Genomic DNA, 26,440 nt, shown 5'->3' with positions numbered 1-26,440 from the left:
TCTAAACCTGTACTGTCTGTGTAGCAGGGACTAACCTTACAAACACTCTATGCTACACTCAAGAGGCCCAGGGAACATAGAAGGTGAACGGCCCACACGCCTCCCTTGGCCCTGTCTTGTTCTCTTCCCCTCACGACAAGCAGTTGCGGATCACAAAGACGCTTTTCAAGATCACGCTGGCCCCAGTGCTCAGGTGAGACCCGGAGAGAGCCAGCGCGCAGGTACCTCCTCCGAGTCCGCTTCCCGGCTGACAGCCCGCTCCGCCGGCAGCTGGCCCTCCGCGCGCGGCGCGCACAGCCTGCAAGGGCGCATCTCCCAGCCGCGGCTCCGGCGGCGGACACGCGCGGGGCGTGCTCGCGAGCGAGGAGCGAAAAGTTGTGCGCCCACTTAGAGCGAGGAAAGGGAGCGGGGAGCGGGCGCGCGGGAGCCGGGGGAAGGAGGGGGGGCGGGGAGGGGGGCTGCTTACATGAATTTCCAAGTGGTAGACCTGCCTCTGCGCTCTGCCCAATGAGATCCGTCAGGGGAGGCACCCGGTTCACTTTTCCACATCACTTCACAGTTACATTTGGCAGGCAGGCGGGCTCGCACGCCGGAGCGCTCAGCCCAGAATTAGCGGATTTATTTGGAATCTCCCTTCCTCCTCGAAGCTCCGCCGCCGTCGCCGCGGGTTTGTGCAGAGACGGGAGCGTCAACTCACCCGCTGCACTTTGGGCTGCGGACGCCCAGAGCCCAGCGCGCCAGCCCCACGTCTCCGCACTCAGATCGGCAGTTCCGAGAGGCATGCACGGAATCCGGAGGCGCCTGCCCAGCGCTCAGGGACCGGTCAGCGCCCGGCGCCTGCGGGAGCCGACCCGGAGCCCCTCCAGCCGTTTGTGAACCCGGAGGCTTGAAATTCGCCTACGCGGACCCCCACGAGAGTAAGTACTGCCCCCTACCCAATATTTTTTTCATGCCCCAAGACCCAGCAGGGGCTGTTTCCTTTAGAAATTCCCAGGTCCCTTCAGACACCTTGCGCACCTCCTTCCCCCCAGATGGTGGATGCGCGTTGGTGGGACTGGCCCCGGCTGCCTGCGTCTGCGTTCGCGGTAACCGCGGCTGCTGGGGACGCCTCAGGCTTTTGCCTGACGGTTTTGGCAAACTGCTCTGATAGATCCCGAGGAGCATGAGGCTCCAGGCTGCGCCCCTCCAGGTTCCGGGTTCGTCTCCATCCTTGCAGTCGCGGGCGATTTCGCCGCCTGCGGACCGGGCTGGCGCCGCCGCAGCCGCGCGCCTCCACTGCGGGTCCGTGCGGGGAATGGGAAGCGCCCGCCGCCTGGCGGGAGGAGGCGCGAGCCCGCGGGCGAGCGGAGGCGGAGGGGCGGGAGGTGCCCTCTGGCTGGTGCTTTGCACCTCCTCATCTCCGGAGCGAGGGAGGGCGACCCCAGCGGCGGGGTGGAGGCCGAGGCTCAGCGCCGAAAGCCTTAGCGAAAAAGCTTTCCCACAAGTGGCTGCTCCAGCCTGGGGGGCGCGGTGGCGGCTGCAAACTTGCGGGGCTCCCGAGCCCCCTCGCGGCTGTGCCCTCACCCGGACGCTGCCCCGCGCCAGCGCAGGACCCTCAGGCTGTGGTCCCCGAGCCCGCGCTGCGCTCGCGGAGGCCCCCGAGCGGGGGGCTCCTCCCCGGGAACCCGCAGAGCTTCCGGAAAGCTGCGCTGTCTGAGCCATCAATCAGCTCCCCATCCGGAGGACCCTTGGGGGCAGGTCACGCCCCGCCTGGGCAGAAGGCAAAGAGGGCTGTCGCTGTCCCCGGGTTTTGCCAGCGTGTAACAGGTTTACAGAGGACCTAATCCCGTCCTCTCCGGCGCCGGCCCAGGCTGGGAAAACAGTGAAAACAAGCCGCCGCCAACGCTGATGACAACAGGTATCCACGATTTTCTCTGCTTTCCCCCTCCCCAAGACCAAAGTGTTCCCCCACCTGGTCTGGCAGAAACCTCAAAGTTTCGCGGTCCTCGACCCTTCCCGCAGGCAAGGAGCCTGAGGCACGTCCAGCGCGAGCCCTTTGCCTCCGCCAGCGGAGATAGCAGCTGTTTGCTTGGGTTGCTAAACGTAAGAAATCAAACAACATTAACTGTTTATTGTTGCGAACGCACAACATTAGTCCGTAATGGAAACTCGGGCTGGCAGCTGCTCCCGTCAGCCCCAATTAAAGGATAGCGCTTATAACCTAACAAGCGGGAGGGAGAAAAGGCCCTTTCAACTTTGCCACCGTTTCCTGAAGATTCCACAAGAGTTTCCTCTTTAGGGGGCATGATCCAACCATCCCTCCAGCGCGAAGCCGCTGATCTGAGCAGCCGCTGCTTTCCTGTCACCCGGCTTCGCGGTGTTTGTGGGCTGACAGTGGGGAAGAGGGGGGACGCCAGAGAAGGTACGTGAGAGCAGTGTCCTCTCTTTGGGCTCCAGCGCCAAGCAGAGAGGGGATGTGGGGTTGGTTGGGGGCGTTTTGAAAGCACCAGTCCTGTTTATAACTCTCCTGCCAGCCTTCTCAATGGTTAAAAACCCTCCCTGGGCTGTCACCTCTGGCTTCATTATAGGAGCATTTCAACTGGAAAACTGTATGTGGGAAAAAGATATTTATGTAAGATCTGAGAGTGGGATTTTCCATCCATTCAGCCTGGCTGCTCTACTTCACTGCATGCAAAATGAGCCCTGTCGTTCATGCTAAACACCGCTGAAATTTCTCCCTGGCCATTGCCTTACATCAGTTCCGTCCAGTTTTGCAGGGATTTCCGTGTGTGTGTGTGTGTGTGTGTGTGTGTGTCTGTCTGTCTGTCAGTCTGACAGAGGGGGAGAGAGAAAGAAGGAGAATCTTTGCTGAGAAGACGGATATCTTTGAAAGATATTTTCTGAGCGTTACATTTTTTTCTCAAAGGGAGTTCTCCAAATTCACATTCATACATGTTTTTCCACTTCTTTGAGCCCTATGGTTGAAAGAAATCTAGAGCTACTCATCATATTATTAAATAATAATACTGCTTTTAAAGATCCTGTAATTCTACTTTAGCAATTCAAAGCTGCTTGCCACATAGTTATTTCCTGCAGGAGCAGTCTCAGGATTTTAAAAATCACATTTAATTATTCTATTTTCCTGGACTCTTAAGAGGGTGAGGAGGAGTTGAGGGAAATCTGTCCTGAAAACAGAGAGGAGCCTTCCCTGCTCTTGCAGGGATTACTTCATTTAGGGCTCTTCAGTGGAAGTTCCTGGTCTGCATTCTGCTCCACACACCACCTCAATGAGTGTTGAGGTATCTGCTGATGGTCATGCATAGGGCCAATAATTTAGAGGTACTAGCCAACGATCTCTGAAATCTATGCTGTAATGCTTTCATTCAAACTTTGTAAGCCACCCCCCCACACAAATTAGCTCTTCTAGTCCTAATTATTATCACTATTAAAAAAATCAGTGCATCGGTTGTGGCTCCTAGAACATTCAGGCAGACTTCTGATGGGTAAATCTCTTCACCCAAGACTAACATTTCTTGTCTTCATTTTTGGTGTCTGGGGTGCCTCTCTTGAGTTCTTGAAACTGTATTTGCCTGGCTGAAGAATCAACCAGTCTATAGCAAACCTCACTAGAAAAATCGGGTAGGTTTACCTGCTGCATGCATATTAATTCTAGAGGGATGGAGTCTTCATTTTGTAAAATTACCTTGTTTTACTATTTATTTAAAATGTGGTCAAGACAGCATTCATCTATCACAATCCCTCAATTTAATACTGAACAAAGTTTTAAGTAGTCAGTGATAGCATAGTCCATGTCAAAAAAGTACAAAATCTTCATAAAACCTGCTCAGCAGGATGGAATAACACAAGTTTGAGGGTATTTGTAAAGACTGGTCTATGAATATACTCATCATGTAACATTCCCTGGAAACTATGTTGAAATTTATGATCTGATACTCCCTGTTAGCCTCCAGGATCAAAGCAAGAATTAGGATATCCTAGAGAATTAGGATATAATGATTTTATTCAAGAAATTGTACCTCTGGGATTTGCTTTCCAGATTCTTTTCAGTGTTTACTGGTGGGAAAAGAAAGCAAGCTCATTTTGAAAAATTAATATCCACACTTGAACAACTGTTCAGAAATCCTTATCAATAGAAGTAAACTATTTTAAAGAAAAAAATGACCATTAGTTTGCTCCTCAAAAATGCAGTGCCTCATGACTTTATCAACCAATTTTAACAAATATTCCATGCAAAACCAAAAGCTTACAATGGGTAACAGGACATTTAATTTCTTTTCCTTCCAAGCACTTTTCTGGTCCGTCAGCAAAGTTTTACATTTGACAAATCAGAGAACAAGCATAATCAGAGTAGCCTTTTAATTATAGGTGCAATTTAAGGTCCCAAGTCTTGCTTTTGAAAATATTCTGCTCTGCAGCCCTGCTAATACTGGTTTCAGTAGTATTGTATTTGTTACAGAATTATCCAATGAAGCAGAGACAATAACACAGTTTTCTCTTTATGTTTTGCATTCAACACTGTTAGCATTCATAAATCAAATAGCACTGACTTTGCTTTTCAATTTAGAAAAATTTCCTAACTTTGGTGTATTATACATTTCTTACACAGTGCCCATCTAAACCAAGACAGAATCTTATCGCATCTGTTGTGAGTTACACACACACACACACACATAGGTATGTACCACACACACATGAACACAGAAGGTCACGCAAACACACACCCAGATTACTTCCTGGAAAACTGCCCAGATAACCAACTCCTTTACTCAATCAAGTATGGGAATTTTATCATGTTTCCTTTGCCATTTTATCTGCCTGACATTATTTGATTTGCCTTCTTGGTTATTCAGATTTGTGTATTGATCACTCTTTTAAGAAATGTTGGCCTGTGGTGCTGGGGATTTCTCCCCAGGTCCTCTAAGTGAAGTTATGAAATAACTATAGAAATAATTATTTAAGTAGTAGTACTGACTATTTAAACTATAGAAAATAGAACACTGAAATAAAACAAGTTTGGGTGGACAAAAACTATCACCTGATTTAACAAGAATTTAATAATGCATCAAAGGGCTATCAGTCCTGTCTGCTTTCATTCTCACAGAAAGTTGTAGTGTACAATCTGCTATGCTCCTGCTGGACTGTTGGTTCCTGACTCTGGAACTCACTTCAGATGTAACCACAAGGAGAAAATTAGTTGAACCTGACAATTCAAAAGGTCAGAAAAGAAATAAGTTCAAGGCATTTAGCTTCTTCCATATGTTGCTGCAGCTAAACCTCCATTGCCGCTTCATGACAAAGCACCAGGGCCAATACTGATTCCTTTTTGTATCATATCCCAAGCTTTCATTTCCTGAGTTTTAAATGTCATGTGCTATTCCCTGTCATAAACATCACCCACCTTCGTCTTGCCTGTAAACATCTCTTGTTTAATAGTTCTTTGGGTAGGTGCAAATATGTATTTTTTATTTTCTGTATCTCTTTCAAAGGTATCAGGAAAGAATAACACTTGCATTTATAACCTTAAGCACTTTCCTTTCCTGTTCCCCACAATAAAGACAGTCGCAAGTGCCGGAAGGATGGTTGGCCCAGGACCAAGCGCAGAGTTAGTGCCCAGTAAACATTTATTTAATGCATTATCAAATTAGCAGAGAGTATACCCCCCTAATTTTAGTATGCTATTTTCACTGTAGCAGTGGGAGGGAATACTATCATATCCCAGGTCCAATATTGGGACTTATCTACCACAATGTTCTTTACAGAAATTTCATAAATCCTCCAAAGTTTATTTTTAGATATAGCTTTTCTCATTTTTAAAAATCAATTTTACCCATGTTCTGCAAAGTATGTTTTTCTTCCTTCACAATCTTTTTTAAAATGATATGGGAAAATAAAAAAATGACATAATTCACCTTTGTAAAAATGAGAATGCCTCCAAGACTAGACTTGCATCGCAGAATGCTATTCAACTTTATGTGGCACACAGTTATATTTTATTGGCAAAAGGCTCTAACTATGGAATCTCTGTATGAGTAACACAGTGTTTGTACCTTTCCCTTGGTGGGAAGGTATAAAAACTAATCGAGAAGGAACTTACCTCCTTTCACTTTCCTTGATCCATCCCACTCTGTTTCTCTTTCTTTAATACACCTTTATTTTCATATTTAAATGGAACAGTTCATGCTAACTTTACCTGAGTGGCAGCCTGGGTTTCTATGGAGATAATTCCATACTCCTCTGTATTGTTATTAATCAACAGAATGCCTGGTCCTCTCATATATCTCTAGGGAAAAATATGAGATAAGACAACATGGTTGTGTAGATGTGTTTACTGATATTTTAAGCACGTTGAATTACCTTCATCTTTTAAAGTAATCATCATCTGAAAAGACTGTAGTATTTATATTCTATTGTTATTTAGAATGATATTTTGCATGTCTTATTTCCTTCTAGATAGATTAATGCATGAAATACAATTATTTGATTCCTGACATGACACAAGCACCAGAAAATAAGTAGATAAAATGATATAAATAGCAGAAAGGGATGATTTCTTTTCTTATCATGACAATTTTGCTTCTAAAATTTCATATAAAAATTGCCAGGGCACATTCCATTTTTTTGTTTATTTCTGTTTGAGCTTGACAAATAGAATTTAACTTTATCTCCAGTTATTCCCATCTTCAAAATAGGATGCTCAAAAAATGAAAAAGATACATACTTATTTTGATTACAGTTGTAAAACACAGTTGTCTTTGCCATGCCTTTCAGCTTCACTAACATATAGTAGCTGAATTTAGCATACTTATTTTAGAATGCCTGTAAGCAATTCCCTTAATTTCATGCACTATACATTCTGGGTGATAATCCAATATTATTTTTGTCAAACGATGGCTTGCTATCTATCTGTCTAACTGTCCATCATTTGCATCCGTAATTTATGTTAACAGTGTCAGTGGGTGGGTTTTAAGCTATAAAGTCTTTGAAACATGAAAGAATGACAGTAAGATATGCTCATAACCGTGGTTACTGCATAACGTAATCTAATTGGCAGAATCTTGACTTATCGTACTGAGATACTTGGCTGCATATCAATTTCAGTATAATATACTCTATAATCCTGGGTAAGATATAACTGATTTTAAACACTGCCACACATCCTAAGGGAGAAGGGAATGCTGCCTACTTCTATCATCAGTGGTACTAAAATTCCTTAAAGTAAATAGCAAAAGGTTATTGGATATTTTTGGAAAAAGACACTGCCTGAATCTAGATTTTAATTATTGTTTTCTTTACTGAGCTTTTGTCTCTGTACTGCTTAAGTATCAACTTGGCCTCATCTTGGGTTTAGTGCGATTCTCCACTTGTACCATCCATACAAGATTATAGATGATTTTGAAATGCTATGGGATTTCTCTTTTAGAAGTGAAATGATGGGCCATATTTTTAAATGAGTGGTTCCAATTTGATTGAAAGTAAGTAGCTCTGGCATGTACAGGGATTGATTGCACTTTGCTCTCTCAGCAGAAAATAGTGATGGAAAGAATGCCATGTCTTCTATGGAAAGAAGAAAAAGTATCGGCTCTGGGGAGTAAATGGAGAGCCCAGTAGAGGTTTAAAATAACACTTGAAGACTTTGCTTGAACTGTATGTTAGCTGTGGGTAGGAAGAGCTATTTATAAAATGCTGTTTCATTTATACTCATTTTGGTTTATGCCATTTTTTAAATCAGTAATTGGAAAAACTTATTTATTACATCAAACATTGAAATTTCCCCCATTGATGTACATAACAGGAGATTTAAATAAACTTGTTTTGAAAAGTTACTCAATATTTTATTAAGCCCTTGAAATACTTCATAAGATGGCTAGATTGATAGCAGCTTTACATACTTTATCTAATTTTTCTCAGTCCTTCAATATAGGTAGTATGAAATATATAGCATCCATCTCCTCTTCTAGAAGTCTGATGACTCTGCTCAGGTAACTTACTCTATGAATGACTGAGTTCTGATTGGAACTACAGGTTGATTCCAAACTTGGTGCTTTAAATAGCTACCTCATGGAACTTCTCACACTATTACAAGAATGATAAGACTAAGATCAATTCTGATTGGTTGCTGTGATTTAAAAGGCCAGCACAAATTGTTTTCACTTTTTAGGTCTTTGGAAATTAAATTTTGAACATGTGTTTTACAGGCAACAAAGGAAGGAAAGATTTAGATTAGACTTGAGCAGTGGCTTCCTGTCACCACTCTGTCTGCTGTTGGAAAGGGAGGTGTCAGCCATAAACTTCCCTTCTGAGGGAGAAGATCTCAGGATAGTTTGCCCCAAGAAAGCCCCACAGAACAGATTTGCCCTCAGTGTCTTAACTATGATTCCAAGAAAGTTTTAGAAATAAGCATCTGGTTTGATAACATGAGAAAAGAAGTCTTATTTTGATTTTCTTTTTTTTTTTTTGTCATGGACTTAGTTACAGTCATTCTGAAATATCTAGAATAGAAAAGCTTTTGTTTAAAGAATAAATTTCTGATGTCATCTTGACAGAGGAGGAGGAGAAGGATTTATTTGTTTTGTTCAGGTGACCAGGCATTCTGGGGCTTCGGAAAGAAAAGAAAAACTTCTGGTTAAAAAGAGTAACATGTCAACTACAGGAAAAATAGATGTGGCAAGAACTCTTGTGGATGGGAAAACAAGCATACAGTGTGCTTTTGGGTAGACGGACATCTGGATAAGTCTAGGGCCCAATGACTAAGAAAGACAACCTGATGTATTGTAGCTGAAGATGGAGATAAACAACCAAAGCAAATATGGGTGCATAAAATATCTCATAATCCATCTCTACCAAGGGAATCCCGTCAGAGAATTCTGAAGCCTCCAGGAGAGGTGCTTCTCTTTGTTATTTATAGGTGAATATATTCAAGTGCTATTCCTCTCTAAAATCCAAAAGCTGTCCTGCCCTTCTCTGCTGCAGGCTCCTAGGGCTTGACATGAATTGCACTGGGCTACACACTGAGTCACATCGCCATGTGCTTGAAATACCGCTTTGAATTCAGTGTGCATTTACCTGTTTTGAAGCAGGCTGCTAATGGCTCTAAATTCAAGGTCAGAAACATTTTTAATAGAAACTCTCCGATCCTTTGTGTCATTTTTGGGCCTATGAAATATCGTGGCCACTAAACCCAGTGGATAATAAAAGCATAATTTCCTGTAAACCACAATAATCTGTGGGATTGAATCCTGAAGTGCCTGTAAGAGCCTGGTTTTATTTTAAACTTTACTATCAGAGTGTGTCTTCTCATTTAGAACTACAATCCACATTGTTTACAGAATCAATGCTATAATGCGTTTTTTTACATAATGACTTATCATATCTGAGAACTGACCAAGTCCATCATAAAAAAAATTTCTGGATCAGCAGAGCAAAATGCAAGCTGTAATTAAAACTACCTTTAAAATTTGAGTGTGAATGAAAAGTCAGATTACAAGTATTCAAGAGAATATGTAGTTTTCTGGGGGGAATTCTAAAGATTTTTTTTTTTTATAAGAATTCCAGAGAGACCAAAAACTTTTCATGTCTTTATGTGGGCGTAAGTCGGTGCAGCAGCATTATAATAAAGTGCATTGATTGGTCAGCCATACCTACTGTGGTTGGAAAAATGTAAAATTAAATTGACTTTTTTTAAACCTAGGCTTTACAGCCTTAATTTCTTCCTTGTAGAGTTAAGCAGTGGTGTATGCAGCTACTATCCACAATGTTTCTCAGTTTTGATAAGTAACATCACACTGAGTTTCATCTCAAAATTTTTTCTAAAGTTATACTTTGATCTTCCAAGGGGTAGACAATAGTTCTGCATGTTAGAGATGCAAGCATATAAACAATAACGTTCTAAATATCAGAGCAGAATATCATTTCTTTCCAAGTGGAAGAGAACTTTGAACGCTAAGTCTCAAGATCACCTCATTACATGAATGTGGGTGTGAACTTATCAGTTAACTGGGTAATTTTTCCATTGTTACATATAAAATAAATGTTAAGGTAGGGAATGGGGACAGTACTATGCCATCATATAAAAATACTATATACATTCACCAGAGTTCAGAGTTCAGATAGAATCAGAATCTGTAGTATACTGAAATTTCCAGGTGATTTACGTGCATATTTTTACGCATAGATGACCTCATTAGAGGATGACTAGAATTGAGTGTTTAGGAAACTTAATGGAGCTCAGAGTTAAATTTTCAGTAATTGCCCAAGCTGTTTAGTGGTACTATGGAAGGTTGAAATTGCTCAGAATGGAAGCATCTATACCATGGAAATTAGAAAATGCAACTCAGGGATTTTTGTTTTTTCTTTCATGGCGAGCCACCTGTTAAATTTTTAACAGGCTGTCTCTAACTATTGCTGATCTTTCTTTTTAATAAATAGATGACCTCAGGCATTGAATAGTACCAACTTAAGTGAAAATTAAGCAGTATTTAAGATTACACTCTTCAGTCTGCTTATGCCAGAAAATGGAATGATAACAACAAAGTAGTAATAGTATTTAGATCACAGTGTTATTTTGAAGTGTAGGTGTGTGTGTGTGTGTGTGTATGTGTGTTTGTGTGTGTGCATGCAATCTTGTTTTATGATTTAATAATACCCAGTCCCTTTCTAAATGTTCATTACACTTGTAATTTTACAATGACCTTGCATTGTAGCAAATAATATTGATTTTTCATTTTTTAAATGAACATTTCAAAAACTGAGCCTGTTTCAATAAAATATAAAAACAATACAGGTAATTTACGAACTCGGCATAGTTTAATAAGGTGGCAAGTGTGTGTGTCAGTCCCTTAACTCCATACAGAAGGTGTGATGGGAGAGACCTATGTGCATGAACAAAGATTTCTACTAATTGGGGGAAATTTTTTCTCACACCTTGCCACTCACTGAAGGGCAAACCACACCTCATCCTTTCCTCTGAAAACTGAAAAGTTGCATACTTTCTACAGAATGGGATATCTTTTTATTCTCTGAATCCTTGCACAAAAACAAACCTGATGTGTTCACAAAGAATTGGCCTAGAAGAGAGAAAACCATCTGCCATAAACTCTCGAGACAACATGACCACTATGAGTGTGTTGGGTGGGGAGAAAGACAGGGCGACTATGGACTGGGCTTGGTCTTAAGTAATAATTTGATAATGACTTTAGATTCCAATTCATTGAGGGACGCTGGGTTAGGTTTGGTGATATTGCTTCTGTCTGTAGGAGGGCTGAAATGTCCTTCCACATCAACCTCCTTTGGCTAATTCCTTCTCAGCATTTAATGGCATCTCCTCTATGAAGTGTTGTTTAATTCTGCCAGAAGGAGTGCTGTGATATCACTCAGTATTCCCCTAGTCCTTCTAAGATGATATTTCTCTTAATATGGTAATTATATATTTGTTTTTCTTTCCCAGCTAGAGTCTTTGGTCCCCAAATATAGGTTCTCTGACCTGTTTGCCTTGCTACCTGCAATGCATAACACATATTATGAGTACATCACATATTATGTAATGGGAGGAGAGTTCATGTTAAAAAATAGAATTTTAAACTACCTTACCTAGATTCAAAGAATGGTTCTGTCCTTACTGGTAGGGTTCTTTAGTCAAGTCATTTAAGTTAATGACTTCTCTGCCTCAGTTTTAAACTCAACAATGTGAATAGAGAGCTTTATCCAACTGGAAGGTATTGTGGTAATGGATACTATTTATGGCTTCACACATACCTCTTTACTAATATATTCATTCTAACTAATGAAACCCTGTCATTATGTAACATTGCTTTGGGGCATTATTATCCCTTTTGGCTTATTCTGTGCAAATTTGTTTCAGGATCTGTTATCACTTTTTACCTGATTCTGGTGAGTTCACAAAGGGACACAGGGTGGTTCCATGAAGGAAGTATCTGTTTTGGATTAAATTGGGATCAAACTTTCTTATTCTGGGACTATTAGTAGGTAAATTGTCAGAGTGCACTTGTAGCCTATTTGGCACAGTTTAAAAGAGCTACAAATGTCAGCCTATGTTAATTACTCTTTTTGCCCTCAAAATAAACAGTTGGGTCCATATTGTAACCATTTTCGGGGGTGTTTTGTTTTGGTTGTTGGTATTAATTAACTTCCAGTTGCACAGCTGATGAATATAAAGACTGGAATCCAAACCCCCAAAAGGCTGACACTAGAGGTCACTCACATCCACTGGTTGCATCTGTGCCATAAAGGTCACTGGAGAATGTCACCCACGGCTTTTGTGCATTCAAGTGTGGCCTGTCATGGAGCAGAGTATATTTGGAGAGAAGGAATCCCTTTCTTCCATGAGAAGTTTAGGCGGCAGCTCGGTGACTAGAGGAAGTCATTCAGTGCAATGGTCTCACCCTCCCTTCCCTCCTCTGTATCACCTTCCTCGCGCCACCATCCTGCCACCTTACTGAGGATGTGTGTGTATCTCTGTGTCCAGTATCATGCTTACTTTTATTTTGGAGGTCACACAACTTCACTCTTTCTTTAAGTTTACTACTAATGCCCCTCCAGGGTGAGGACACGATCACCACTACCCTCATAGTCTGACCCAGAATAACTACATGAATTATAATTTAATGAAGACTTCCAGTGTTTTCATTGCTGTTTATGTGCTTTGGTTCCAAACCATAAGCACCACTGCCCCGTAAGACTACTATTATTATTACTCTTTTGCTGACAAAATTAGAGTGTCTTGTCTATCATTACAGAGAATACAAATAGGACAAGCTGGGATTCAAGGGCAGGTCATTGCCTCTAGAACACTCTCCAGCATACTCTAACCCTGCTTCAGTACTCCTGTGTACCCACTGTCAAGGAGAGACCATGGCTGCAAATGCTTTTGGAGTAAATAAGTGGATTGACGATTCAGTAAAATTTAAATATTTGGGAATTTCTTTAATAAAACCACTTGAATATTGTTGTTTCAGTCCAGAAGCTTGTAAAGCTCTTCTTTCACATTGGGACAAAAGTAGATATTTTTTTCCAAAAGTAGACCTTAAGGGAAATATGTCTGAAGAGAAGACTTGATTTCCCAAGTGTGCAACAATTCTGGGAAAGGAGAGGACGTGTTCTTCTGGACTGTTTTCTATGAGCTCCTGCAGCACTGGAAGCTGTTCTCTTCTTCTTCCAAAGCAACTTTTGATTGCAGTGTTGTCCCAGGCATTCATCCGCGTAGGGTGCTTCTTAGGTACACAGTGCTAGTGTTTGAGCTGAGTCCAAGCAAAGAGTGACAAGCAGGGCAATGCTACTGGCCAGCTTGTTGGGTCAGCTTCTCCCTGTATTTGCAGGAGAATCTGTGTCTATCTCTTTCAGCTGGGTTCACTGAGGAAAATCACCAGAGGAACCAATGTTGATGACTTCCTTGGCTGCTCATTCTGAGCCAGAGTAGAAGTAGGGACCCAAGGTGAAATGTCCCCTACCCTATTATGAATTCCCTAAGCCAAACTCTTCCCTATGGTGTTCTGAAGAATTATTTCCCATTTAATCTAATTCAGCAAGTCTTCTCTGTGGGATCTGCAGTGAGCATTATTTCTTTAAAAATATTTTTTTTTTTGGGTGTGGGGAGACACATTTTTTGTCACTGTGGGTGTGCGCAGAGTGTGTTTTTGACCTCTGGTGTTGTGATTTTATATATATATGTGTATATATATATTCCATTCTTTTCTGAATTTCTATTGAAAATTGTATTTTTACCATATTTCATTCCCAAAGGAGCTTTTCCTGATTTAAATGTCCTGTTCAACTGTACATTTAGAATGCGAGCCCTGACACTGTTCTGATTAGAGTATACATGCCGGACATTACAATTTCTCCCCGGGAGCATTCTAGTTTTATTCCCTCATTATTAGCATCTTGGCAGAGGATTGCATTCTGCACCCTCAACAGATCCTTCTGATAAGCACTGTCTGTTAAAACCATAAAAATTGGGAAAATCCCCTTTCCATTTATATAGGTTTTTGTTCTGTTTTTTTTGTTTTTTTTTGTTTTGTTTTGTTTTGTTTTTAACAGAGATCAGCATAACCTGGCTTTACATAGGTTAATTACAAAGATGGAAACAGAGACAATGTGGTATATTTTCCGTTCACTCCACTCGACATTATATACTAAGACATATATCAGAAAGGAGAGCAAGGGATGGACAGATAGAGGGAAGGGAGGATGGAAGTCAAGAAGTAAGAAAGGAAGAGAAAGGGAGAGAAAGGAAAGAAACCAGAATAGGAAAGAGAATTTCTATTACTTAAATTTTTGATAAATGACAGAAGGATGGTAGAAATACTAAAATCTCAGGGATCCTTAAAAATTAAAAAAAAAAAAAAGACTTTCTGGCTTATTCCAGTTCTTCAGATCCACTTTTCTTAGCTCAAGAGTAGGGGAGCAACTACTAGTGTTCACTTGGGTACTTTTGCAAAGCAGTGATTTTGTTTTAAAGTCTGTTTCAGCAGTCTCTTATCTTTCTTCCTCATTTTTGCAGGGAATTCCAATGAAAATGCAAGCCAATGGATTGTGGTCTTAGAAAATTGATTAGATGATGTCTGTTTCCTGTGCTCTAAACACGTGGCAGAGCTGTAAGTAAGTGCTGCACACTGCATGATGACTTGGATGGCTGCAGACCGGAAGCAAAAAAAATAATTGTCTCATTTTCGCGGCGATTTGCTTAACTGGTGGGACCATGCCAGAACGGCTAGCAGAAATGCTCTTGGATCTCTGGACTCCATTAATAATGTTATGGATTACTCTTCCCCCTTGCATTTACATGGCTCCAATGAATCAGTCTCAAGTTTTAATGAGTGGATCCCCTTTGGAACTAAACAGGCTGAATGAAGAACAGCGGATTTTGAACCGCTCCAAAAGAGGCTGGGTTTGGAATCAAATGTTTGTCCTGGAAGAGTTTTCTGGACCTGAACCGATTCTTGTTGGCCGGGTAAGCTTCATTTTTTAAGATCCCAATTTCAGGGTTTGTTCATGGTCTTTAGATGTTTAACATCAGACTCCCCACAGTTGTGGCTACACTTAGCTCTAAATCCTTTAGGCCAGATGGTTAGTTAGTTAACTGGTTGGTTTCCTTAGGAATACGAATAATCCTGTGGTAACAATTTAAAATAGTGCTCTAAGGGAAGCTCTTCCCACCCGCCATCCCACCTCTTTCATCCCCTAGGGACAATATGACAATTGTATAATGCAGAAGCAAATAAGCTTTGTGTCTTACTCACTTGAGAGTTCTTCATGCCAAACCTTGTTTTTCTAGTTTGTAGTACTTGGAAGAGGTGTACGTTTTTGCCCAGTTTGAATTCCTGCTATCTAAATTGTTTAAGCGATTATTTCATTTCACTTTATTTTACTGCCATGTACCTTCAATTTCAGATATATTTTTCTCCCTTCTGTTTCATTGTTTGTTGTTTCAATTCTTAGGACTGAGAGCAAAATTTTATTGCAGATGCTTAGCAGTGCCTTGTGCTACATTTTGATTAACTTTATGGTAGGAAACTAACTAATTCATTGCCTAGTGGAAGCAAATGTATATAATTAAAGCTTTAGCCTGTGTGTATTGGCTCACATGCATACATTACACTGGCTGGCAAATTCTTTGTGTGGATATGGGCTGCCTGCTCTGCAAAATCACACTGGGTTATTAAAAAAATACGTACGTTTTTTCCACTCAGAACTGTTCACAAGCTTCTGTTAATTTTGACTCACACTAGCATCATAGGTAAATTTTCAATTATGAGCCTGCTAATGGCAGATTTTCCTGATAAGTTAGACTCAGAAGTGAATCATGACAATACAATTCATTTCCTAAATACAGTGATTTAAAAAAAAAATAAGTAAAAAGAGAATTAAACATTGCTCTTCAAGACTTGAGTTAACTCTTTGGGTTTCATGAGGAAGTTCTGATTACATTACTGTGTCTGCTCTATTATCTTACATAACCAATTAAGCAAGGATTATTGTTTCTCATTTCATATGGTTCTCCTGGGCTGAAGAAAGCTTGGATGAGGAGATATCTTAAGTCAATGCGTGCATCTTTTCTGAGGCCTTCCTCTGTACCAGGCACTCCATCAGGCACATGGGGAGATGGCAACAAAACAATGACCTTTGCCTTCAAGGAACTCACATTCTGACTAATGTTGAGTGTTCGTTAAGTGTTAAGCACTATTATAAAACTACCTTGTGGGCACAAACCAGTCTGGTCCTAACAATAATCTCATATATGTATATTTATTTGTATATGTTCATATGTATACATATGCATATAGGTGTACGTATACATGCGCGTACACACAGAGAAGAATAAATGGGTATAAAACGAATTCATATTCCTTTTTTCCTAAATCCAAAAAACAAAAGTCTATGAAAGAAAGAACTTTTTATCTTGATACAAATTCAGGTAGCAAAACTGACTTGAAGCTATTCATAGTTATAATGTATCCCATTACTATGACTGAGCCTATATTTCACTGCAGAAATGTCAATGTAGTTGATTACAAGATGCTGCCCCAGACCCTACTGTGGGTGTTACTTACCACATATTTTATGTACCTTGAGATATTTCTAACTGAAAATTTCTGAATTCCAAAACACATCTAGCCCCATGAGTTTTGAATATGGACTTCTCAAACTTCCTTCCTCTTTCTTTCTTTCTTTCTTTCTTAGATGCAGAAACTGAAGTTAAGATGAATTAATAAACCTAACCAAGATCGCAAAGCTAGTAAATGCCTACCTGTATTTAAATCTTGTTGGAAATTCCCAAGACCATAATTTCACCCACTGTACCCTGTTACGTATTAGTAACTAGGTACCTGGAGTTTAAATTATAATTTGCAATTGAGTGATTGAGTATAGAATGCAAAGTTCTTACATTCCTACTTCTAGAGAAACAAAATGTCTTTACCTAGCTCTCAGGCAAGTTATTTTCCTACCATAAGGAATTTTAGAAATATGTGCATATGTACTTAATGGATGGATACTTCCTCCTTACATTTCTTAGTTACCTCAGAATGCAGGTATGTCGCTCTGATCGTGTCTTGCATAATGTAAATAACGGGAGACGCTGAACCCAGGAGAGTATTCCATTTTTATCTGAATAGAGAATGTAATTAAAATAGGATTTGTTTTGGACTAAGAATCCGATGGTTGATTTCACTTCCATTTCTTAAATGAAGTAATAGAGACAGAGGCAAACAGCCAGGCAAAGCACACCCGAATGCAACTTAGTAATCCTTGAGATGTTCGTGCGTCTCTGAATAACAAAAAATGTTACTGGTGAACCCTCAGATCTTGAAACAGCAAGAATGCTCCTGAGTCTTAGCAACACAGATTTTGTACGAATGAGCCCCTTACACCCTCCCTACTATGCCAATTCCCAAACCATTGTTAAGTGAGGATTAAACTTATTTTCTCAAGAGCTTTTCTGTAAATACTTATAATCATCTGTATTCCCCTTTTAAAATATTGTTTCTTGCCTTTGGGGATCTTGGGTTTTAGCAAAGCCAAAAATACATTTGAGGGGGCTGCTTCAGATTAGGAGTCAGGCTGAGTGCAGGGACGATCTGTATCGGAGTGCCCACCAGTGATTTACAGTGTTTTATCTCTGCGCACACTCTTCCACATCCGACTTTTTAAATCACTTTGCCGCAGAGCTTCTCCCCAGGAACCAGCTGAGCAGCATTAGTCACTTATGAGCATACCTGCTCTTTAAAAGGCCCTCCTGCAAATCACTATGGAGGGGGCCTTGGACCTAGCACACGGAGTTCAACCTGAAGGGCAGAGCCAGCATTTGAGTGATTGGCTCTTATGAGCTGCACACACACAGTTTCATCACCTGTCATCTGCGTTTTACATATCCACAGCAGCTGGATGCTGAGAAAGAATCTAAGCATAAGAGATGAACATTCCAGAGCTTTGAACTGACTTTGTCACCTTCTAGGTGCTAGCCAGAAAGTTATTGGGAAAGGTATTAAAGCTTTCAAAGATTATGGAGTAAAATAAATAAGAGAAGGTAGATAATGCTTGGTGCATAATAACTGTAATTATAATTATATTACTAATTATGTGTATGTGTGTTTATCGTGGGAGTGGTGAGCACACACACCAACAACTGCCCCCCCCCCGGCTGAGCACCAGACTCTGGGAGCCTAAGGAGGGGGCCTTCATGAGTTCAGGCTGATGAAGTCAGGGAGGAAGTGACGGTTGGGTGGATCATGAAGTTTGGCCCTGAGTTTGATCAGGTAGGGTAAGGTGGGAAGTGAGGTGGTCCAGTTGATCAGAGGAGTTTATGCAAAGTTGTAGGAATACAGTAAGATGAATGACTATTCCCTTGGTTTAGCAATACAAGCCTCTGTATTTCCTGTTGAATTAGAACAGAATTAAGAGTCACACTCTTAGAGAAGGTTTCTCTGTCCATTTTATCTAAACTAGAGTGATCATTCCTTCTATATCCCATACCCTTTGTCTAATGTTATCATTTTTTATGCTTTCTGATGTTGATTGTTCAGTATGCTTTATATTATGTTTATGATTTTTCTCCTGTCATAATCTAGGTTCCACAAAAAAATTTGTCTGTATGTGTCCATTTTTCTTTACTATAAATCTCCAGAACATAAAGCACTGTCTGCATAGAAGAAGTCCTCAGTAATATTTGGCAAGAATACATGAGTGAATAATCCACCCAAATATCAGAGAGATGCATAAAACCATATAAACTCAATCAGACTTAATATCAGTGGCATTTTTTAATATAGGGAACAATGTGTTGATTTCATATTCTCTTTTTCATATTGCTAGACCAGCTGGGGAATTGAAACAACTGTTTCTGTATATTGATTTTTAAAGTCATTTTTAGAGGTAATGAGAGTAGAAAAGTTCACTTACTAAGGCAACTGTCATTTCAAGAGCTGCAGGATCACCTCTGTGGAGACTGTGTCCCTTACCGATGGCAACAAGCAGCACATTATCTTCCAAACCCTTTTTCAAACTTCTGTTTATGCTTATGGCACAAAATTGACCAGAATTCATCTGTCTAAATTTCTGAAAGACAGATAGCAGCCACGCAGGAGCAACACCTGCTTCCAGTTCTCTGTGGAACAAGGTGGTGTAGAGCCTGTGCAAAACCAGAAAAATACCAAGTGCTCCCCGCCACCACACTCTTCTGGCATTGGCATCCTCTGGAAATTCTCTCAGAGAACAAAGAGACTCATGGGACTCTTAACCCAAATGGCTTATTTGTTCTGGTCTCAGACAAGAGGGAGAATACTCATGGTAATTTTTGGCAAATCTTGTACTCAAGACAAAACAAAACAAAAAAAAAATAGATTGTTCTTGTGGTAAAATGTATACTCACTCTTTCTGGTCCACAGCTTAAGGTCATCATGAGAGCCCTCTGTTCTTAGTAAAGAGGGTGATTAATAAGTACATTCCAAAGCTATTTATTGAGCATTTACTGTCTGCTAAATCTGCTAAGCATCCCATTGCTAGTGGAGTCTCAGCACCAAGCAAATTCAGATGTATGTGCTGTCATGGAGCTAATGGGCTGCTAGCAGATGAATGGTAAAACAGATAATCACATGAACAAATGCCACATTAAAACTGAGACAAGTGTTCTGGAGTGAAGGAATCAGGTTCTGGTGAATCATATACAGAGGAAGCTGACCTGCTCTGAGGGAGAATGGAATCTTCCCTAAGAGACCAGCCTGTGAGCTGAGACACATTAACCAGGGGAGCCAAGATGCAGAGATTAAAAAGAGAAAGCGTTCCTAACATAGCATGTGCAGGGTTATTTATAGAGTGGAGAGAAGGTCAGTGTAACTGAATGTCTTCATTCAGACTGCTGTTAACAAGTTAACATAGACCAGGGAGCTTATATACGGTGAGAATTTCTCAGCGTTAGAGGCTGGAAGGCAGATCCAGTGCCAGCAAGATTCGGTTCTTTTGAGGGTCCAGTTCCAGGTTGCACGCTGCCACCTTCACGGTGCATCCTGACACAGCAGAAAGAGGCAGGAGAATTCTCTGGTGCTTCTTTATAACCATACCAGTCCCATTTCTTAGGGCACGACCCTGGAGATTCAATGACCTCCCAAAGGCTCCGCCTCCTAAATGCATCACACTGGAGGTTAGAATTTCAGTGTATGGATTTTTTGAGGGTGGGCAAATGGAAATGTGCAACCCATTGCGCTGCAGCAAGGAAACGAGGAGTAGAGTTTTCTGAGTTAAGATGAAAAGATAGGCAAGGGTCTTGGAGAGATCTGGCTTCTTTCAAATCAGTGCTAGTTCTAAGCAGCCTGACAAAGCAGTCATTCAGCTCCTCTGGCCTGAAGTTTCCTTCCTTGTAATTGTATTAGGATATTAGGATACTGTATAGTTTTAGATACCCATAACTATGGAATAGGAATATACATACCTGTAACATCTGTCTATCAATTTTTAGCCCACATTGCTTTGGCCCTTGTTCTGTGTTTTCTCTGATCTTCAGTTCCTCGTATTGCTTTATTTTAGGAAAACATAGTTTGTTCTGCAGGTGGTCAGTTATTCTACCTGAGTTCCTCTCTCTTACGTAAATTCCCTTGCTCGCTTTCCTCTGTTTTCCTCCTACCTGGGCCTCTGAGCCCTTCCTTATTTGGATGTAACTCTTGCTGGTGATGCCACATCTATTTATAATCCTCTTCCTCCAAGGCACTGACTCATTTTCTCTCTTTAAATTTGACCTTCCAACCTTCTCCCTTCTGTGTTAGCTTGGAATTCGTTTGGATGGTGTTTAATATGAAGGACACAGGATTCCAAATAATTACACTGTATTACAGTTTATGGTGTCACAGACTGGTGAGAAAATTGCACTTGACATGCCATTATTTTTGCTAGCCTTTTGCATGTTAAGAGCACTGGGCTACGCGGCCACAGCCAAATTGTATCTTCAGCTTTGAGAGAACAATTCACTGTCAGGCCCATGAAGCTTCTGCCTTCTCAAACAGAGCCTTGTGCACCAAGGGGTTGGCAAAAATGCAAATCGGCATCGTGTGTCTCAATCTGGGCAGACAACAAATGTTGTCTGCCTCTTGTTCAAAGTCCTGACTTGGAAATAATACATCTCAGAGCAGCTGAAGATCTTTGAGTGCTAATATCAACAAAGGGAATAATATTATTCACTGACATCAGCAGAGGCCCTAAATATCACTCACACATATGCGTGCACCTACACACATAGCTACACACATGCATGGAATATCTATTAGCTGCGTTTATGAGTGAGTAAATGTCCAAGTCATATTTTAGTCCTTTCTTTCTATAGCCACATACTCACACCCTGAAAAGTAAATCCAACCAGATTTCTTATAGGAAGAGCCTTGCCTGTCTTGTCTGTTCTGTAAGAGTCATCTCATTGATCCAGGTATGTTTTTTCCACTTGAAAGAGACTGATAGCAGTCATGTGCTTGGAGTAAAAGCATCAGATGATATAATCCTGTTTTATAAATGAAGAGAAACAGAGTAGTTAATATGAAAAACATAGCAGAGAATCGATTCTTATCAGAAGAATCAAGCTAAAATTCATTGTGATGAACTGGACAAACAAAAATACTATGCAACTAGAAAGTTATTCATTGCAGACACACACAGAGCATATCATGGTGTCATTAACAAATGAGAACCTGGTTGCAGCATAAATACTGGGAGCAAGGTAGAAAATGTGCATATAATATAATTATAAAACTGCATATGTAATGTGTACATGCAAATATATATTCAAATGTCAGGCACACACGTATTCAAACATAACTAACTACTAGTTCCTGTCACCCAGCCCACCCATATTCAACAGTTTTTACTAGTCTTTGCTGTTTTTACAACTTCTTTCTCCTAGTAAATACACATGTATCACTAATTTCTTGATTTTTAGAAGCGATACATGGAGAATGCTAGATGCTTCTATAATCACTATTACTGTTTTAGTTGTAAATATTTATCCAGTTGAAAGCAACATTAAAAATCACCAATACTGTGCAGAACTAATGAAGAAATGACATGCAAACAACCTCCCTAAAAAAAAAAAATGTGGAATTAATTCCTGGCATTGATTCAGACTAATACTTATACCTAAAAGCAATAAAGGGGAAATTGTAAGGAAATATAGCAAGATAATCAATCATTTTCCCAATCTGTGTGGTTGGATGATCAGTTTTATACAACATATTTTTATTTTCTGTGATAGGTTTTTGTTATCAAACAAGATAGAAATAAATGGTAATATTATATCTCTCAATTTTCTGCAAAATAAATGCCATCCATCCATGGTAAATTCTGGAAAACATTTTTCATGTGAAACTCTTGCGGTAAAGAGAATCTCATTTCTAAGAGCTACACCTGTGTTAAATACTTGGCGGGCCAATCTCATTGATTAATAAATTAAAGTGCAAATATATTTAATGATTTTTATGCAGCTATGAAGAAGGAACAGCCAGTTTTGCTGCACTGCTAATTTCACATTAAGTGACTTCTGCTACCATGAAATAGAGCAACTTTTAACAGACCTGAAGGTTTTTAAATTCAGTCCTGAAATGAGAAACTACCTTTTCAAGTCTTTGGGTAACATAGCTTCCATGCTCTTTGCAACTTTTTTTTATTTTATTTTTTTTGGTTTTTTGGTTTTTTGGTTTTTCTCCGGTACCGGGAACCGAACTCATGACCTTGCGCTTGCCAGGCAGGCGCTTTGCCGCTGAGCTAAATCCCCAGCCCCTCTTTGCAACCTTTTGAAGAACAAGTATACCCAAAGAAGTTATTTATGGAATTATGCTATTTACAAAAGGTAAAAATGCTACAATGTGTGTGTAGCATTTTATTTGCTCAGCTATATATATTTTCCAAGTGGTGGTATTTTAAATATATTGCAGAGTAATTCATCTATGCATATCAATTCTATTATTTTTATCTTAAATACACACACACACACACACACACACACACACACACCTTGGCATAATTTGATCATGCATGTTCCTGTCCCTAAATATTTCAAAATAGAGTAGAGACAGCCTTTCCAACATTAAAAGATCTGAATATTCACTTAAGATGTGGGCATGCTTGCTGTTAAGTGCTGGCCATCTCACTTCAGAATTCAGTATATTTGGATGTTATAATTTGGAGTATAAATCTGATGTGCTACATTCTCATCCTTCAAAATGAGGTCTGTAGACCAGCAGCAACGACAACACGTAGGACCCAGTTAGAAATACAGGATATCATTCAACTCCCCCATTTCCAGACTTCCTGAATCAGAATCTGCATTTTAATACTATCCCCAGGTAATTCCTGTGCACCTAAAAGCATTAAAATTATGCATTTGCATATTTTATATATTTGAATTTTTTAAAACAACATCTATAGATTATGTACTTAAGTATACAGTTTATTATCTATTTAATTTTTATAATAAAATTATTTAAATATCTGAAAACATCAAATAGAAATATGTCAATCAGTCAGTCAATCAATCAATCATTGATCAACCCTAGAATGGCTTGAATCATACTTTTTCTCTCCGTTTTGGCTTCTGCATCCAGCTTGAGTCTACTCCCTTAAAGAAAAGGGGCAGATGAGGCTCATAGCTGAAAAAGCCCCCGGAGAGGTTTGAGGAGCAGGCAGCTGCTTATCTTATCTGCCCCCCATGTAGTAGGTGTCACAGGCAGCCGGCTGTGACATCCATCCACAGAGAGGATGACTTCCTTCTGCCCCTGCGCTGCAGGTGCTGGCGAAGGCAATGGCCCGGACCCCCCACCCTGCCCGGCTCCATTCATCAGTGCTAACTGTTCACTGCTCAGTTCCCCAGACGTCTTCCTTTTCTGTGTGTGTGTTTACCACAGCCCTGCAGATGCACTCTGAAATCTGCAGAGTATTGACTGTCACTGGACTTCAGTGGGAGACAATAGCGGAATCGAAATGAGTCAGAGGGCTGGGAATATCGGGGAACAGCAGGGAGTAAAACACTGTGTGTGTATTTCTATTTCTCCCTAATCCTTAAAAAAAAATGCCTGGCTGTGCTGTAGAGACGTTTTTGCTGTTAGTGTTATGGTGGAGAGTATGAAGTGGATGACATTGTCCAGCACATTAAAGTAGACAAGATGGTTTTCAAGTGCTCCAAATATACTAATAGTATCTATTAAGTGCTCACTATAGAGAGATTGCTTATTAAACCTTCATTGAAATGTCCAGTACAGGTGTCATTGCCAGACTGAGAATTACAGAGTGGGAAGTTATTTCCATTACAAGGTAGAAGTTAGGTAAGTAGTAAATGAGAAACCAGGAGTCAGATGTGGGCAAGGTGATTGCAGATCTTGCTTTTGCAGCCATGACAACATTAGCTCATTTGGACCCTGGGGACAGGTGCTCAAAGTGCTAGGCTGCTATCCCAATTTGCAGATGAGAAAAGTGAGGCCACTGAGGCAAGCCAAGGCATAATCTCTTAACCAGCATGTAAAATGTTTAGTATGATGCAAGCAGACAATGAGTTGCTTATCAAATTGCAAAACTTCTATGAGTGTTTTCTTTTTCTTGCGCACATTTCTATTGGCTTTGCTTTAAGAGATAGTGGGATATCTAAAACCCTTGAGACACATAACATGTCCCTGAGGATTTTGCATGGAGCTGCTGTTTTATTTTCATTATGAGAAAATGACACTGCCATAATCTGAGCCCAGGACGGACTCATCTCAACAGAGTAATCTGTGGGCTGTTCTGCAAATATAAGAGTGCAGGATGTCACTGATTTCTGATTTCAAAATAGGTATTAAAGTGATTATGAAGTAAGAGAAAATGATATACAAGAAGGATTAGCAGGAGGAGAATATTTTTATTGAACACTTCAGGCATCTTGGTAGTTGCTCTAAGTATATTTTCATGCAGTTTTATTATTTTACTGATAAAAACATGAAGAACTTTAGGCTGGTGTCAGTTCTCATTTGTTAGGTGAGGAAAGTGAAGTGATTTGTCTGAGCCCAGCAGAGTTTTTAGCTACTGCAGAAATGCAGCATTAAATTATCTCACCAAAGTCTTCAGTTGGAAGTGGCCAGTTTTCTGGGTTTGTCTTTTGAGTGAAAATCACCAGAACAGCATAGCGAAAAAGTAGAATGTTTGTGTGGAAAGAAAAACAAAAACCTGTACACATAGACAAGATCTAAAAGAAGACAAAATGCTTGTACTCTCCAGTTGCTTGAACTAATTGTGTTAATGCTGAATAATTTAGTAACAATTCCCTGTACTTTTGAAACTGAGCTGGTGAACAATATTGCCAAGCCTCCAGAGGTGGGATCTATAATTTACTGAGCTTGCTGCTGTGACTTCCCCATGGTCCCCTGCATCTCCATGCTTCTTTTCCCAAATGGATGTGTGTTTCTCTGGTTCACCTCTTCCATCCCTCTTTGTACTTGTCAGCCCTCATAATGGTGACTTTTCCCTGGGCAATCCTGGCCACGTCCTTTGCTATTGTTGCACCTTCGCCACTAAGAATAACCTCTTCATGTCTCCAGTAAATTCTCTGAGGAAGAGTAATTTGGTGAAAGAACCAACATGGCTATTAAAAATGACCAAATCCCGTTACTCCTGGAAGCAAGTCAGACTCCCTAGCCACCCGAAGGCTTTACTTAGAACGTGGCAGGGTTATTTATAGTGAACTCTTTCTTTGCTTTTCTTTTTTATGTTCTTGCGCACAACTAAAAGTATGGATGAATTTCCCGTGGCAGTTTGCCTTTTGACTTGTGTGTGTGTGTGAGAGAGAGTGTGTGTTCATGTGTGTGTCCCACTATTTTTGCTCACAGAGCAGCATTCATTGCTGTGGCAGATCTCCTCCGCTGATCGCATCCCTGCCTTTGCAGCAACGTATACAATCAGCTTTGTGAGATGTTTTCAGAAATCATTAGCCACTTGCAGTGGCTGGTCCTATTGATCACAGGCACTGCTTCTTGCATCTTCCCTCAGCTTTCCCTATGATTAGAGTTATGTAGAAGCCTGAGTTCTATTACAGCTAAACCCAAATTCCATACTCCAATTAGGTAATTTCCAGTGTGTTTATTCTCCCTTCTTTTTCCATTTCATCGGTTGGAGGAAACACAGAAGCAGAAAGAAGTTGAAAGACTAAACGATAAAAATAGAGACATACAAATTTCAGTGCCCTCTGTGACCATAAGCAAAAGAAGGTGGTGAGATAGGATCGAAGAGATACAAAGCATGGAGCCAAGCAGCAAGAAGCAAATGAGACAGAAATCCTGAAATACACAGAGAAATGGGGCCTTGCAGGTGATATAACATAGGACAGGAGTCTAGCTTTAGAAAACATACAGAAAAAGAGACTTTCACTAGAGCGCAGAATTTAAGAAACATGGAAGGTCAGAAACATTAAGTGGAGAAATGACCTAGAGCA

The 26,440-nt window shown here is 40.5% G+C and overlaps 1 protein-coding gene across 3 annotated transcripts in view; it reads left to right on the top strand.

Moving 5' to 3' along the window:
- Positions 1-453: 453 nt before the first annotated feature.
- Cdh8 (cadherin 8, type 2) overlaps positions 454-26,440 on the top strand; it is a 356,488-nt gene continuing 330,501 nt past the window's right edge. For 2 of the 3 annotated variants that reach the window (XM_005388458.2, XM_005388456.2), the window contains exons 1-2: positions 454-917; positions 14,516-14,965. In XM_005388458.2, coding sequence (XP_005388515.1) covers positions 14,714-14,965 — 252 coding nt within the window. In that variant the 5' untranslated portion in view covers positions 454-917; positions 14,516-14,713. Of the gene's footprint in view, positions 918-1,820; positions 1,898-14,515; positions 14,966-26,440 lie in introns of those variants that run through there. The other variant, XM_005388457.2, reaches the window with a different exon arrangement.

The sequence above is a fragment of the Chinchilla lanigera genome, unplaced genomic scaffold, assembly GCF_000276665.1.
Source record: "Chinchilla lanigera isolate Chin_1 unplaced genomic scaffold, ChiLan1.0 scaffold00032, whole genome shotgun sequence".
Taxonomy (NCBI): domain Eukaryota; kingdom Metazoa; phylum Chordata; class Mammalia; order Rodentia; family Chinchillidae; genus Chinchilla; species Chinchilla lanigera.
Note: the sequence above shows the minus strand (reverse complement) of the source record. Positions and strands in the feature narration are given on the sequence as shown.